The 18,083-nt window shown below is 48.7% G+C and overlaps 1 protein-coding gene across 1 annotated transcript in view; it reads right to left on the reverse strand.

The window, feature by feature from the left end:
- mical2b (microtubule associated monooxygenase, calponin and LIM domain containing 2b) overlaps positions 1–17,664 on the reverse strand; it is a 52,608-nt gene extending 34,944 nt beyond the window's left edge. Inside the window, exons 1-2 of the mRNA XM_083667100.1 lie at positions 17,589–17,664; positions 1,953–2,325 (exon numbers count right to left, since the gene is read on the reverse strand). Coding sequence (XP_083523226.1) covers positions 1,953–2,219 — 267 coding nt within the window. The 5' untranslated portion in view covers positions 2,220–2,325; positions 17,589–17,664. The remainder of the gene's footprint in view (positions 1–1,952; positions 2,326–17,588) is intronic.
- Positions 17,665–18,083: the final 419 nt, after the last annotated feature.

An 18,083-nucleotide genomic window follows, 5' to 3' on the forward strand; every position in this document is an offset into this window, starting at 1 on the left:
ACGTGGGGAGGGTCACGTTGACCACTGGTCTGTACATTGGGGAGGGTCACGCTGACCACTGGTCTGTACATTGGGGAGGGTCACGTTGACCACTGGTCTGTACATTGGGGAGGGTCACGTTGACCACTGGTCTGTACATTGGGGAGGGTCACGCTGACCACTGGTCTGTACATTGGGGAGGGTCACGTTGACCACTGGTCTGTACATTGGGGAGGGTCACGCTGACCACTGGTCTGTACATTGGGGAGGGTCACGCTGACCACTGGTCTGTACATTGGGGAGGGTCACGCTGACCACTGGTCTGTACATTGGGGAGGGTCACGCTGACCACTGGTTTGTACATTGGGGAGGGTCACGCTGATCACTGGTCTGTACCCTGTAGTGATGTGGTTCTCTCCCTCCACATAGCAAGCATACCGTAACAAACATTCACCAGCTGCTGAGTTTGCAGGCAGGGCAGTAATGCAGAACTACGGATATCATATAGCACACACACACACACACACACACACACACACACACACACACACACAGGGGGGGGTACACACACACACACACACACACACACACACACACACACACACACACACACACACACACACACACACACACACACACACACACACACACACACACACACACACACACACACACACACACACACACACTATACTGTAGGCCTGCCACATGTACAGTGTCATATTATATCATCACCATGAAACAGGAGTCTCACAGACAGCTACAGCCCTTTAAAACTAGATACAGTCTAATGGCCTGTCAGGTTCATCATACTATACAGTTCAGTACCTTACCCTCTCTTTCACACTGCACAGTCGGGCCAGGGGAGGCTGGTAGAGGTAGAAATCGGAGGCTCATTGTAATGCATGGAAGGAAAACAAGGAATGGTATCAAACCCTCCTCAGCCCTTTTCATATCAGTAGAAAAATGTAATGCCATTGATACCATTCCACATTTCATTCCATGCATGACAATGAGCCCGTCCTCCGATTTCTGCCTCCACCAGCCTCCCCTGGTCTCTGCTGGAGCTAGAGGAGGATATATATATATACACATTTCCCTACTATTTTCCCTAACAAATCTACCGTCTACCCTGGGAGACAAAACAGATAGATGTCTCCGGAGTGGTTCCTGCTATTTGAATACCAGCCTGGAGGAGCTGCCATCATGACCTTCACATGACCTTCACAATCGACATCTTTGACCAAAAACAACTCACTCAATCTGGTTAATTAATTACTGAGCTGCGAACTATTCGAGAGTCTCGAGTGTGAGACTGTGAATTGATGTCACAGGGCTTAGATCAGGGTTAGATAAGGGTTAGATCAGGGTTAGTCAGGGAGCTACTGAATGACGAACCGGATGAGGTGTTGATGAGAGCCTTTGGGTCATCCAGTCACAGCGAAGAGAGCCATAGCCACAGAATTAGCATAAGAACAGGGAAGTCGTAAATCAAATCATAACCACTAGGCTAGTGTGTGCATCGCCAGTGCTGTTCATCTAATCAGTCATCTTATCTCTCATCTGATATGCAAACTCACAGCTCAGACTCTACCTATACAGAGACACACATATACAGAAACAGGGTAGTGGGGGGGGGGCAGGGGAACGGGGGGGTCGACATGACTTGTGGATAGGAATTCTCACACTTTTCAACTTTGCTAAAGCTATCAGGGGGTTGCAGACACACACACACACACACACATACAGAACCCCCCCCAAACACACAGAGAACCCCCCCCCACACACACACACACACAGAACCCCCCCCCCCCCACACACACACACACACACACAGAACCCCCCCCCACACACACACACACAGAACCCCCCCCCCCCCCACACACACACACAGAACCCCCCCCCCCACACACACACACACAGAACCCCCCCCCCCCCCCCCTCCATACACACACACACCCCTCCCATCCTACCTGGGTGCCCTCGCAGGCCTTGGCCATCTTGTACTCCTTGTGCCCGGCTCTCTTGTCCAGCTTGGTCCAGAGGGCCTTGGCCTTCCAGAAGGTCACGGCGTTCTTGAGGCTGGTGTAGAAGTTCCTGTAGTCCAGAGGGTCCAGCTCCATCTGCCGACACAGGATGCTGAAGGCCTGCAGCGTTCCTTTACACGTGGACGCCTGGACGAAGTTCTCAAACAGCTGGCCCGCCTGGGCACTCCTATCCTCCTCCGTCGTCTCTCCCATCGCTTCTGTTCACTCCTCCCTCCCTCTCTCTCCCTCTCTCTCTCTCTCCGTCTCCGCCGATGATCCTTGCCTACGATCGGACGGATGCGGACATTCTCGGATGGTTCTGGAAGAGAAACGTTGCGTTTTGGATGTTACTGAAGCGTAGGTTAGTTGACTGTAAACAAGCAAGTTCTCTCTCTCTCTCTGTGATTCTGTCATGTTATAAACATGTTATAAACATGTTATAGATTGTCATGTTATAATCAATACAACTCTTAGTTAAAACACTCAAACTATTTCAGTCAAGTGAAAATGCATTACTTGACAATCGAAGATAATGTTGCATCTGTATCCTACAGATGAAATCACATTGTGATGCGACATATTTTTTCAAATCATAACAACCGGAGGTCACATTCTAAATGCACAGTAAGGCATGTGCTCAGAATAGACTGAAGGCCACACATTTTTCAAGCGAGATATGTGCTGAACGCTCCCACCAGGGGGAGGCTGGGGGAGGTAGAAAATCGGAGGACGGGCTCATCATAATGCATGGAACGGAATGAGGACTGGTACCAAACAACAAAACGTGTTTGACACCATCCCTCATTCCGTTCCACGCATTGCAATGAGCCCGTCCTCCGATTTCTACCTCCCCCAGCCTCCCCCTGGCTCCTACCATGCACGGCTTGATAGGATTAAAACAAAGCGTGCAGGGTAAAAACTTTCCACAGGGCAGTCACGGGGGGGGCAACCGTGGCTCAAATACCACAGCCCGCTGAAAGAATGAGGACGAGGTCGCAGAAAGACAGACTGAAAATACACCTAACCGAGATTCCCAGGCTAAGAAAAAAAAATACACTTAATTTGCATGACTGGAGAGATTGTCATCAGGACACATCGACATCATGGGAACCGTCCAAAAAGCCCAGTGGAGCTCAGAGGAGAGAGGAGAGGAGAGAGGGGAGAGGAGAGGAGACGAGAGAGGAGAGGAGAGGAGAGAGGAGAGAGCTTTCCTCGGGTCCTACAGTACTAGCCACGTAGCCTAGCCTAGCCTAGCCTAGAGCCCACAGACTCAGCGCTCTCTCAATGACCCGCAGGAGTCTGTTTAACGGAGGGAAGCCCCTCAGAGTTTAACAAGACACTGGTAACTGTAACTAAAGCATTAGTCGTGTTTTATCCATTCAAAGGTAAAGCCGGACATGGAAGCTAGATTCTGAATGGCACCTTGACGGCCATAACCAACAATATGAAAAAACCCTCGACAGCAGCAGCGGCCTCTCTTCTCCAAATGGTGAACTGAACCATTTTAATGTGTCAATCAACCTGAATATATTAATAGTATTACAGTGTCCTGTGTATAGTCTCCTGCAGTCTCAGGTTCATGTCAGTGGAAGTGGCCCGACGCGCACGCACACTCTCACACACACACACACACACACACACACACACACAATCGTAGTGCAAAGTGTCTCTTATCTCGTCACAGACCATCTATGGCGGAGTCAGCGACATAAGAGAGTTCACATTCAAAAGCGTTTTTTGGCTAAAATTTCTGTCGATCGGCAGTCATCAGCAGTGTTGATCGCCAAGGACAGACAGGGACAGACAGGGACAGACAGGGACAGACGAGGACAGACAGGGACAGATGAGGACAGACAGGGACAGATGAGGACAGACAGGGACAGACAGGGACAGATGAGGACAGACAGGGACAGACAGGGACAGACAGGGACAGATGAGGACAGACAGGGACAGATGAGGACAGACAGGGACAGACAGGGACAGACAGGGACAGATGAGGACAGACAGGGACAGATGAGGACAGACAGGGACAGACAGGGACAGACAGGGACAGACGAGAACGCAGTGGAGTTTCCATGAGGCCTGTGTGAAACAGGAGCCTCCTTCATATTTGGATCAGTTGAATGGTGATGAATGAAGCATGCAGGAGTGTGTGCAACCTGAACAAGTGACAAGTCAGGCTTCAGTAGCTCCCCTCTCTCCCCCCCTACCCTTTATCTCCTCTCCCCCCACCCTCCTATCCCTCCCCTACTCTCCTCTCTCTCACCCCCATCCCCCCCAACTCTCCCCTCTCCCACCCTCCTCTCCCCTCACCCACTCTCCTCTCTCCCACCCCCCTCCCATCCCCCCCCTACTCTCCTCTCTCACCCCCATCCCCCCCCCTACTCTCCTCTCTCCCACCCCCATCCCTCCCCCTACTCTCCTCTCTCCCACCCCTCTCCCCATCCCTTCCCCAACTCTCCTCTCCCCTCACCCCTCCTCCTACTCTCCTCTCTCCCACCCCTCCCCCCTCTCTCGCCTTCCCTCCCCTTCTCTGGCAACGTGCACCATGCAGGAGTGTGTGTAACCTGAACAAGTCTGGCCACGGTAGCTCCCCTTTCCTCTCTTTCCCCTCCTCCCTCTCTCTCCCCCTCTCCCCCTCCCTCTCTCTCTCTCCCCCTCTCCCCCTCTCTCTCTCCCCCTCTCCCTCCCCCTCGTTTACCTTTCTCTTCCACCAGCAGTGTGCGCAACCTGAACAAGTCTGTCCACAGTAGCTCCCCCCCCCCTCGCCCCATCTCTCTCTCCCTCCCTCCCTCCCTCCCTCTCTCCTTCCTTCCTTCCTTCCCTCTACCGGCTATGTGCACAGGACTGTGCAACCTGGACAAGTGACAAGTCTGGCCACGGTAGCTCCCCCCCCTCTCTCCCCCCCTCTCTCCCCCCCTCTCCCTTTTAGTGGACCAGAGGGGGTTTCACATCTCGGCTGGCTAATCGGGCTTGGCAGCTAGCAGTAACATCTCATCTACCGCTGAGAGTCTCATTGAGAGACAGACAGCTCCTGTGTGCTGGGAGACACATTGAGAGACAGACAGCTCCTGTGTGCTGGGAGACACATTGAGAGACAGACAGCTCCTGTGTGCTGGGAGACACATTGAGAGACAGACAGCCGCTGTGTGCTGGGAGACCCAGACCAGCGTACCACAGACTGAACCGTCAGACAGGACCTGACACAGCGTACCACAGACTGAACCGTCAGACAGGACCTGACCACCCATGGTAGTGCTCAGTCAGGAGAGAAATGGAATCAAAATCTACATGACTTGAGGCCGGGAATTCTCACACTATTTTTTCAACTTAGCTAAAGCTCTCGGGGGGGGGGGTTGCAGAGACAAAGACACACACACACACACACACACACACACACACACACACACACACACACACACACACACACACACACACACACACACACACACACACACACACACACACACACACACACACACACACACACACACACACAGTGGAGTCCTTGTGGTATGGGAAAGTTCATGGCCTACTCTATATATAACTGTTTGTTGCCAAGTGCATTATGGGAATTTGCACAGGAAGTGCTGGGCATGATATCTCCCTCCAGATCTGTGTCTGTTTGGAGAAGCCAGTTTTAGCATTATCATGATTCAACTGTACTTGACACTTGGTTTACCAATTTACCAGAAATGCCCTCTACCAGAAATACACCCAGAAACTGTATAGGGTGTATATGTAGCTGTGTCTCTGTGTCTATACACTGTCCCAATTAATACTCCATAATAGAACAGGCTATTATACACTATTATATTTCAGTATGCACTTACAGCAGGGAGGTGATCATGTTAGTTTAACACGCCACAGTTCACATGCTGGTGACAGAAACAGACGTGTTCAAAGTCTCAGAGGTGCTGTAGTCTACAGAACACGCCCCATGCACAGACAGCTGCGCCCTGGGAGGCCTGGGCAGACCAGCGTTGCAGTAGGATGCCATGGGCATCAAAGACTTTCATTTGACTTGTTTTGTTTTCATATTCAAGGTTACTGTCTGAATGTAGCTTCTTCTGGCACTGTTGGTTGTGTTGTGTTCCTGTCTGGACCGACCCCCAGGAGTGGGCCTATGATGCAGCCCTGCAGGAGCCCCACACTCTGCCAAGCCTGGGAGGACTGTCCTCCGAAACACACACACACACACACACACACACACACACACACACACACACACACACACACACACACACACACACACACACACACACACACACACACACACACACACACACACAAGACCACAACACCATAGAAATAGAATGAGTAGTAGTTGCTATGGCGCCGCCTCTGAAATGTGTAGCTTCTCTCTGTGTTCCACTGATGCAGTAACAATGGTTACCATGGCAATTATGTATCCCAATTCCATGTCGGCCATCTTGTGGTGTACGAGGTCTGAGGGACCATGTCCATTCCACATCATTCTGTTTCTATGCACAATACCATGTGACTAAGATGGCGACTAGAACGCTGTGGTACAGGTCAGGGAGGATATAGGTTACAGGTACACACCGTCTGAGGTACTGTAGGGGATAAAGTAGACCGCAGGGGAGGCTGGTGGAGGTAGAAATCGGAGGACGGGCTCATTGTAATGCATGGAACGGAATGAGGAATGGTATCAAAAACAACGTGCATGACAATGAGCCCGGCCTCCGATTTCTACCTCCACCAGCCTCCCCTGGATAGAGTACACAGGGACAGGTAACCAAGGAGTACCGTGTTAGTGGGTCAGATCACAGAGAAGGGAGAGGGGGTGGATTACAGCCACTAGGACGGTTGTGTTTCAGTAGTCAGGTTACCTGGACGATACAGAGAGTGAAAGAAAAATCATCCCTCCTTTAATGCCACACTCTGTCCCGACAGTACCAGAGAACAGGAGAAGACACCACAACAGGGACAGTACCAGAGAACAGGAGAAGACACCACAACAGGGACAGTACCAGAGAACAGGAGAAGACACCACAACAGGGACAGTACCAGAGAACAGGAGAAGACACCACAACAGGGACAGTACCAGAGAACAGGAGAAGACACCACAACAGGGACAGCTGGCCTCTAACCAGGGCAGTACCAGAGAACAGGAGAAGACACCACAACAGGGACAGTACCAGAGAACAGGAGAAGACACCACAACAGGGACAGTACCAGAGAACAGGAGAAGACACCACAACAGGGACAGTACCAGAGAACAGGAGAAGACACCACAACAGGGACAGTACCAGAGAACAGGAGAAGACACCACAACAGGGACAGTACCAGAGAACAGGAGAAGACACCACAACAGGGACAGTACCAGAGAACAGGAGAAGACACCACAACAGGGACAGCTGGCCTCTAACCAGGGCAGTACCAGAGAACAGGAGAAGACACCACAACAGGGACAGTACCAGAGAACAGGAGAAGACACCACAACAGGGACAGGACCAGAGAACAGGAGAAGACACCACAACAGGGACAGCTGGCCTCTAACCAGGGCAGTACCAGAGAACAGGAGAAGACACCACAACAGGGACAGCTGGCCTCTAACCAGGGCAGTACCAGAGAACAGGAGAAGACACCACAACAGGGACAGCTGGCCTCTAACCAGGGCAGTACCAGAGAACAGGAGAAGACACCACAACAGGGACAGCTGGCCTCTAACCAGGGCAGTACCAGAGAACAGGAGAAGACACCACAACAGGGACAGCTGGCCTCTAACCAGGGCAGTGTTGGATATGATTGTGGCGCACGCACACAGACACACACACACGCACAAAGAACACTTTTTCTGTCTTCATAGTAAGAGTGGTTGTGTAATATGTGGCTAATTGCCTGTGTGTGTGTGTGTGCGTGCGTGCGACAGAGATGCAGGGTGCAGAGTTCACCGTATGCTCTTGCTTAAGAGACCTTTAAAGAGAAGCGTTTGATTCCTGATAAGAACAAGTTTTCTGTTGGCCTACGCACATTTTTAACCCACAAAAAAGACCAGATGCAGCTTATGCAGTACACCACAATGATGAGGTATGTCTTAAGATAAGACTCTGACTTGACTCAGCTTCATTAGGTCACATTTACTGTTAATGTTTGAAAGCAAAGTAAGCTTTTTCCTCAGTGGGACTAGAGTGAGAGATCTGGATCACAGAGAGAGAGGGGGGGGGGGGGGCGAGGGTGAGAGAGGGAGGGGGAGAGAGAGTAAGAAAGGAAGAGGGAGTGAGAGAAGGAGGGAGTCGTGCCCTTCCTTCCCTGCGTGAGAGAGGGAGGGGGGGAGAGAGAGAGAGAGAGAGAGAAAGGGAGAAGGAGTGAGAGAAGGAGGGAGAGTTGTGCCCTTCCTTCCCTGCGTGAGAGGGAGGGGGAGAGAGAGTGAGGGGAGAGAGAGAGAGAAAGGAAGAGGGAGTGAGAGAAGGAGGGAGTCGTGCCCTTCCTTCCCTGCGTGAGAGAGGGAGGAGGAGAGAGAGTGAGGGGGGAGAGAGAGAGAGAGAGAGAGAGAGAGAGAGAGTGAGAAAGGAAGAGGGAGGGGGAGAGAGTGAGAGTCGTGCCCTTCCTTCCCTGCGTGAGAGAGGGGGAATCAAAGGCAGGAGGACATGTGCCTGCTGCCCTGCATGGCCAGACAGACGCAGTGCCAAGAACACCACCTCTCACAACACACTTCAGACATCTCCGCCCCTCGCCCCTCGCCGAAGAACAGCTATTCAACCAGACTTCTATTCAACTCCAGCCTGAGTAAACTTATCACGTTACAGTAAAACACACTACAGGCAAAAACAACAATTATTCACCAGATCATTCCAGCGTTTGTAAACCCATCAAAGCACGGTAGAGTACAGTAGAGCATTGTACAGCAGTACAACACAGTAAAAAGAAAACAAAAAAAGGTTTTCACTCAATCATCTACAGAACCAGTCAAAAGTTTGGACACACCTTCTCATTCAATGGTTTTTATTTATTTTTTAAATTATTTTCTACATTGTAGATTAATATTGAAGACATCAAAACTCTGAAGGAACACATATGGAATTATGTAGTAAACAAAAAAGTGTTAAACAAACCAGAATATATTTTATATTTTAGATTCTTCAAAGTAGCCACCTTTTGCTTTGATGACAGCTTTGCACACTCTTGGCAAGGTGTATCCAAACTTTTGACTGGTACTGTATGTATATATATATATACATACAGTATATATATATATATATATATATATATATACGCACACATATCAATATATACACATATATACACACGTCATTTAGCTGACACTTTTATCCAAAGCGACTTTACATTGCAGTGACATTTCTCAGTATATATGGTCCCAGCGGGAATCGAACCCACAACCTAAGCGTTGTTAGCACCACGCTCTACCGACTGAGCCACAGATGACCACAGAGGACCACAGAGGACCACGTTACAGGCTGTGCACACCGTATCTCAGTGCACCACAAACAACGAGAAACGCACAATATCTTCAGTCACAGATAGAAACGCTGTCTCTCAGCGTTAAGGTTTCAAGCGTGCCAGACACACTGGGACTGTGGTGTGTGTGTGTGTGTGTGTGAGTGTGCGTGAGTGTGCGTCTCTGTGTGTATGTCCCTGTGTGTGCATGCCCGTGTGTCTGTGTGTCTGTGTGTCTGTGTGTGTGTGTGTGAGAGTGTGTGTCTGTGTGTGTGTGTGTGTGTGCGGGGAGACGGGAATTCAGGAGGGGTTGGCCGGTTCCACGCAGCCAGACACGGGCTTTAATGTGATGTTAATCAACTCCAGCACTCTGGGTTTCCTCTGAAGCAGGAAGAGTCTGTGAGGGGAATGTCAGAAATAAAGGAATGTGAAATAAACAGATAGGATTGTCGTGAAGAGAGAGGAACCCAAACACGGAGACGGAGACGAACACCATTTATGAAACAGTCCGTGATTCGATCTACTATAGGTCAGTTACTTTGGTGGCTGCCCTTTCCTCCAATCAGGTGGCTCGTCTGGAATCCTAGATAGAACTCCTTTATTTTCTGATAGGAACGTAATTAAATTCAATTGAACGTAATTATATTAAACTGTGGACCATAAATTCAGATGAAGACGAAATGGATACAGTGTGCTGCAGTGTACCAGGGTTACAGTCCGTCACAGTCCTTCTAATTGATTAATATTGATTCAGCACAGCTGCTGAAATCAGGGTAATCTCATTTATCAAAAGAGACCTCCTGCCTCCCATAAACAACAGCCCTTTCTCAATTGTTAGAAACGGGATTCCTTGCGTCCTCTCCTTGCCTCCTCTCCTCTCCTCTCCTCTCCTCTCCTCGCGTCCTCCACTCGCGTCCTACTCGAATCACATCGGAGGAGAAGATCTAGGCTCCTCCTCTTAGATGTTCTCCTCCAATGCATCTTTGAGAAGGAAGCGAGGGGACAATGGAGGAGAGGACCCGAGGAATGGAGCTTCTAACTATTGAGTGGGGGCCTAGGGCTCTGTTCCAATACTCTATAAACCTTCCTTCCTCCCCTCCATGAATCACCATTGGGGATTAATAAAGTCACATTGAATTGGAGTAATAACTGATCTAACATAAATAAATGGGTCAAAGCAACCTTTCTACTGCACCGCTTTCACCAATGGAGTCATGTCGGTCCAGTGATTTCTTCCCAGGAAGGGGAGGAAGGGAAGATGTGTTCACATCAAAAGCATTCAAACAGGGCCGATGACTCCTCCTCCTGCCTATCGTTGACGGTTTCAACCGTTAGTCTTAATGACCAGGCTACAGAGGTCATGTGACTGTTACTCCCACACAGGCAGTAATGACCAGAGGAGGCAGACATCGGAGGACGGGGCTCACTGTAACGCACGGAACGGAATGAGGAATGGTATCACACATGCTAATGACAACATCCCCAGAGCACCATCATCTGCAGGGGCAGCCCTATCAGCCCTATCAGCCCTATCACTGCAGATCAGACCAGGGGAAAACGCCCTTCCTCACTGGGATAACGAGCTAGAAGAAGCTAGCTGCGGCAGCTAGCAGTCACGTAGCTGCTATTCCCCCGGCTGCCTGCTGTGGAGCGAGCGTGGAGACAGATTAAAGGGGCAATGCGCAGCATTAACAGATTAAAGGGGCAATGCGCAGCATTAATGAGGGAAGGCAGCACGGAGATAAACAGCATTCTTGGAATATAATTTGTGTCAGTTAGTCGCTGCTCTTTCCTCCAATGAGAACGCTCGATATAACAATGTGATTTAACACACGATTGTTATTCCCCTGGCTGGCCTGCAGTGGACCCGCGTTAAAAGGGGTAATGCACCGTTTTAATGGGTATCCCAACCCAAGACAATCTCAGACCCACCAACGCATTGAATTAATGGGTGCCACAGCCACAGCCCCAGCCCCCAGTCCTCAGACCCAGACCCAGCCCCCAGTCCTCAGACCCAGTCCTCAGACCCAGACCCAGCCCCCAGTCCTCAGACCCAGTCCTCAGACCCAGACCCAGCCCCCAGTCCTCAGACCCAGTCCTCAGACCCAGACCCAGCCCCCAGTCCTCAGACCCAGACCCAGACCCAGACCCAGACCCAGCCCCCGTCGCAGACGCAGTCCCAAATCCAACCACCAGCCCCAGCCCCCAGCCCTAGACCTAGACCTAGCCCAACCAACCGCCAGACAGAGAGGAACAGGAAGTAAAAGTCTAGGGCGAGGACAGATCAGGAAGGGACCGGACCCGTTACTGGTAATAACTGCCAGCCAGGCGCAGTGCTTCCAGGAAGGAATTCTCACTGTCAGATAAGGAAGTGTGACATCAGAGTGGGTGGCGGTGGTGGCGTGTGGGGCAACTGTTGTTATGTAAAGAGCCCTGATGCCATCAACAGTTTACATTCACAAAACATAGTTGACATTTATCATCATAATGTTTTGTTTTCGAAAATATTGAACATCAACGTTGGAATCTTTCCAACAGACCCAAGTCTAACAAAGAAATATGATAGACGGGAAAATCAGTGTGTGTGTCTGTGTGTGTGTGGTGCTGAATGCATCTGTGCGTGTGTACGTGTGTGGGGTGTGGAATGCATCTGTGCGTGTGTGTGTGTGTGTGTGTGTATACATGTGTGTGGTGCTGAATGCATTTGTGTGTGTGTGTGTGTGTGTTTGCAGGAAACAGTGAATGATGACAGAGCCAGGACAGGACAGGGGCTTCCAGGCAGCAGGACCTGAAGAGAATAAACAGGTTTCAGGTTCCTCATGCAGCCGCACAGGCTACCCTGCTGGTATGTTCCAGACCTGGATCATGGGCCAGGGACAGCTCCAGAGAAACCCCAGGGATAAGCAGGGGTAAGCTGGTCAGAGTAAGGTGAGCTAGGGTAGCCACGGCCTGTGATGTAACCATTTGGAGACCGGTCATGGCTGTTAGTGCTGAGTTATAACAGCTGAGCGTGTCTATCCCAGTGGTATCAGAGGATGGAGTGTTGGCATTGAATGCTACATTGGCGCCGTGACTCAGATCACATAATTGATGTCTATTGGCTGCTGGAGCTGTTGTAGAGAACAGAAGAGGAGAATGATGAAGATGATGATTATGGTGTTGATGATGACAGTGATGATGAAGAATGATGATCATCATCATCATCATGAATATGGTGAAGTATGGAGCTGTTGTAGAGAACAGAAGAGGAGAATGATGAAGATGATGATGATGGTGATGATGACGACAGTGATGATGAAGAATGATCATAATCATCATCATCATGAGTATGGTGAAGTATGTTTGAACCCAGAAATATGAAGAAGAAAGTGGGAAGAAGGAAAAGGAAGGAGGAAGGTGGTGAAGTTATTTTACATGATGTGTAAATGCAGAGTCAGGTGCATAGAGGGCAGAGGCCACCCAAGAGACATTCAAATGATTGTATGGAAATCACTCTCACGCAACACAGTGGCAATGAGAACATAACACCTGACCCTTCCGCACGAGGAGCTTGGAAACTCACAACACAGTACATACTGTATAACGTTATCAACACAAATCAGGAAATGATGGTGAAAGGCATTATCAAGAAGTCTTTTTCAAAAGAAAAAAAGAAGAAGAACTGTGTTTCTGGTGAGAAAGTCAACAGAACAACAAAATAAGTCCTTGGGGTCCCTGGGAAAGGCATGTGATACTTAATCAACAATACTCAGTCCATTTACCCTGTCCCTGAGCAGTGTCGCCCACACACAACACAAAGAGACCAATTCACCAGAGAAACAGTCCACTCCCATCCCATGACAACAGTCCACTCCCATCCCATGACAACAACTACAGGCGTCTTGAGGGTCAACTAAGATCAATATAAAAGACACGGTTTTAATCAAAACGTTTCAGAACGTCCAACAACCATGGAAAAGGTTAAAGGAGTGGGGCGTGAGTTTGTGGGAAATCTGCCACCTCTGTCCACCGCAGAGAAATTCAGTTAAAAGGCTCCAAACAACATCCTCCATAATAATAAAATAAACCCCCGAAATGGACAGTGTCGGACATTAACTGTTGTGTTCCTCCACGCCCACATGATTAGAAGAGGCAGCCACCAGAGACAGAAAGGCGAAAATCGGTAAGTCCACTCCCCTAGAACACCCCTGGCCCCTCCCCAGGCCCCTCCCCTAGAACACCCCTGGCCCCTCCCCAGGCCCCTCCCCTAGAACACCCCTGGCCCCTCCCCTAGAACACCCCTGGCCCCTCCCCTAGAACACCCCTGGCCCCACCAACATGTTTGTATACAAAACGAGTATCGGGTAGGACACTCCGTTTTAGAAAGCGCTTTCACGGGACCAAAACAACGTTTGTAATGAAATATGTCTTTCAAGGGATCTCATTCCCTGATCACTACCGTTTAAACATGGTCACTACAACCATTAGGAAGCTTTTAGAAAGCTTGAATGTTACATACCTTTAAGGAAGCTCGAAGGCTATATAAACGCATTAAGCATCTTGGGCCAGGATAGAATGAATGAAGGATAGACACACACTCAGTAACACTCTCTGGTACTCTGAAAGACGATTGTGGGCCACTCTTCTGATTCACACACTTCATAACCCCCCCCCCCCCCCCCCACCATCCCTATAACATAATCATACCAGTATACCAATAATCATACCATAATCACCACCAGGAACTAATAGGCCCATATCAATAACTCAACACACACCGCATAGTACATACATAAACATAATTGAGCTCAATAGCCAATAATCAAACATAACTTAACTCAATAATCAAAACAGCTGGGGCGTTCAGTGGCCGTAGCACACTAAGGCGCATACCACATAATCGCAAGGTTCCTGGTTCGATTTCGACCCTCCACATATCCTGCATGTCATCCCTCCTCTCTCTCACCCATCCTTCCTGTCAAGCTCTAATGTCTCTCTCTCAAAAGCAGAAATCCCCTAAAAACATATTACAAAAGAAAAGATCTGTACAGTGTATATGATTCCTACATACCAAAGGCCCAATGCTGCTGTGCTGACACCGGGACCTCTGCTGTGTGACTGCATGACCAGACAGTTGTCAACAAGCAGGTAGATAAGCAGGTAGATAAGGGAATCATCTCTTGGTGAGGGAGCCAATCACATCGAGAGCTGGGGTGGGAAAATCCTTACACAGACATTACACACGCTACCGATGCTATCAAGAGACATAGATGTGTGTCTATGTCCATCTAAGGCTCTGTTATCTACTACCTGTGTCTGTTGTTCACTAATAAGGGCATTAAGGAGTCGGTTTGTGACATGCTGCGAACGTACAAAGGTCATCCAGGAGCCCAGGATTGCTCAATGCTCCTCAGCATACTACTACTATATAAGGAAAGTGGTGTCCCTTTCCCATTGACTACGGTTCTGGGGTTATCTAGGCCCACTACCTGTCTGTTCAGTTGTTTACCAATACGGCCATTACGAAGTGGATTTGCAACCTGCTGCAAGGTGCAAAGGTCACCAAGGCATGCTACAGATCTGCACAGGCTCTACATAACGCTCCCAGGTATTTAGGGCAAAACCTCCTGTAAATGTCAAGTCCCTCTCCTATTGTCTTGCAGAACGACCTGTTTGAACATGTGGCTGCCTGTGACAGCTGTAATGTACACACTTCACAGAGACACATGGGATGTTCTTGCATGCAGGGCAGGGGAGGGGAGGCTGGTGGAGGTAGAAATCAGAGAACGGGCTTGTAATGCATGGAATGGAATGATGACACATGGCTGTTTGGTACCATTCCTCATTCCATTCTCTTCATTACAATGTGTCCTGTCCTACCTGTTTCTACCTCCGCCAGCCTCCCCTGGCCGGTATATCGATCACTGGGTAGTTCCCCCTCTCTGTCATGCTGTCACCAGTCCTGAAGTGCAGCTTAGCTTGGCCCCTCTGGATCATTTGACAGTCAGGAAGCCATCCAGTTGGGCAGTGACACCACCCGGGGTGTATTTTTGTCTTTCCCTCTTCCCTGATATGCAGGCAGCCACAGACCCTTATAAGTCAGTGACTTATTCCAGGAAGTCAGTTAGTCAGTCAGTCGAGGCTTGTGTAACAGTGTTTCTACCCCAGGGGCAACAGGAGAGAGATTATGATTATTGTGATTGTTATTAGAGCTCACATGAAAAGGTGTGAGATTAACATCTCTAATCTGTGGTTCATTGTAGCAACAGGGATTGTGAACTGTGAAGACCCTTCTAGAGAAAACAGAAACCTTAAATCTCTTTGTTTCAGTGCAGAGCGGCTACATGGTCCTACACACACACACACACACACACACACACACACACACACACACACACACACACACACACACACACACACGGTCCTGTTGGATGGCATGGACTACAGCTATAGCACTTTCATAAGAATTAGATATGGCGTTCAATGGTAAACAGCCATGTTTACATCATAATAAAGCATTGTGTGTCATACATTCATAGAACCATGAGAGATCTTATCAATAGCATTCCAGAACCTACTGCAATTATTTCTCAGTTGGCCAATAAAGACATAATGATCCTAAATAACGAGGGTTCCCATCATAATTAAAGGAAAAACACAGTTCTGGAGGGATCTGTCTAAGCACCCTTGTATGCTGGCAAAACTATTGACCTGTGCAAAAAGAAACAACTTTGCCTCCTTGTTAAGCTGCTTATGGCAATTGTTTTGCAAGTGGCTGTTTAGAGAAAAACTGTTTGTTCAGACACAAGCTCAATGAACCTGAACACTCCAGTTTGACCCATCAAATTAGCATGTTTTAATTGATTGTATTGTGTACATCGATATGAAATTAATTAACTGTGTTACGTTTGTAATTTTGAATTGTATACAAACATAAAACAATCATAAATGTAAGTAGGACGAAAAGGAGAAGTCCCCAGTCTCAGTAGAATCCCCAGTCTCGGTAGAACCCCCAGTCTCGGTAGAACCCCCAGTCTCGGTAGAACCCCCCAGTCTCGGTAGAATCCCCAGTCTCGGTAGAACCCCCCCAGTCTCGGTAGAACCCCCAGTCTCGGTAGAACCCCCCCAGTCTCGGTAGAACCCCCAGTCTCGGTAGAACCCCCCAGTCTCGGTAGAACCCCCCAGTCTCTGTAGAACCCCTAGTCTCAGTAGAACCCCCAGTCTCAGTAGAACCCCCAGCCTAAATAAAGGTTTCATAACAATAGTTCCTTATCAAGCAAAGCCTGACATCTGATATCATGACATCATGACACACTGCTTCTCTTTTCATTGTTCCACACCTGCAGTATCTGAGTCATGGCAAGAGAGATGATATATTATGAAAAAATGACAGAGAGAGAGAGAGAGAGAGAGAGACAGAGAGAGAGAACCAAATCATTAAAGTTAAGTTGTATTCTTATAGCCCATGAGACAGTGAGGGGACATGGTCAATAAACCTACATTAAGGGCTGGTTTCCAAGAGACAGATGTAAAACTAATCCTTACACTCAAATGCATCTTCAATAGAGATGTCCTATTGAAACTGTCCGGATAAGCGGCTCTATGAGTGAGAGTTTCGGGACACCTGTTCCGCTCGGCGCTCGCCTCAGTTTGCTGATGGAATAATTCATCATCATCATCATTAATAGACTAGGCTCGACTCGAACTTTATTATAGACCGGTACAAACTGGTGCCCATTACAGGGATAACCGTTAGACTTTATTATTAGAGAAGTTTACAGAGCACATAAAACACTACATTAAAAACGTCTAAACGTTTCTATTTCTAAGTTTAACCACTGTTCCAAATAACTTGCGATATGCAACAAGTCCTCTGACGTCTGCCCACGTCACCATGTAATAAGAATATCGCGTAAAGATATTTTCATAACTGGGATTGAGTAAACAAACACGATGCGGAACCCGATAACATCTCCTAAACCAATATTTTACCAGCTAGCATTATACAGAAGCAATAGGCCAGTAGAACATAGACAACTCATGGTTTAGAGAAGGTTAATTCACTGCGGGACAAGTCTCAAATAGCTAACTGTATAACGAAAGAACTTCAAAATAACGTTGCGGTTGATCGGTCAATCGTGCAATCACATTCAAACTAGAAGCAGCTTGTCAGTCACTTACACTCTATTGTCAACTGAAACTCCACAATGACAACTGCCCCCAACCGAGTCTTGTCCGTTTTGTCCAGATAAACGTTTACTCCGGGATTTACAAAGTTTCCACCAAGCGATAGACTCCGCCAAAGTTCTTGAAGTCACTCTCTCACTGTATCTCGGTCAACTGGGAAATATGTTCACACAGACACACACACACACACATACAAGCCGACAAACGGGAGCTGCACGGCGGGTAATGACCATTAATGACTGGCAGGTCTCTAGGCGGTGCTTCACAGTAATGAGGTCCAATGGGAAGTTGAGCGATACATTTGGAGTGTGAATTTATTGCTAGACGAATCCTGGGATTAACTGTCAGCATTTTTGTTTCCCTTCTTTCAAATGCCTTACATTATAGGCGAGGCTGCGGACTTCCCAAGGGACTTGGGACTTGTTGCACACACGGCTTGAGAACAAGGGCCTTCTATCAAGGCTGGCTCATCTTGAGTTTTTCCAAGTC

The sequence above is a fragment of the Argentina silus genome, assembly GCF_951799395.1.
Source record: "Argentina silus genome assembly, chromosome: 3".
NCBI classification, from domain to species: Eukaryota; Metazoa; Chordata; class Actinopteri; order Argentiniformes; family Argentinidae; genus Argentina; species Argentina silus.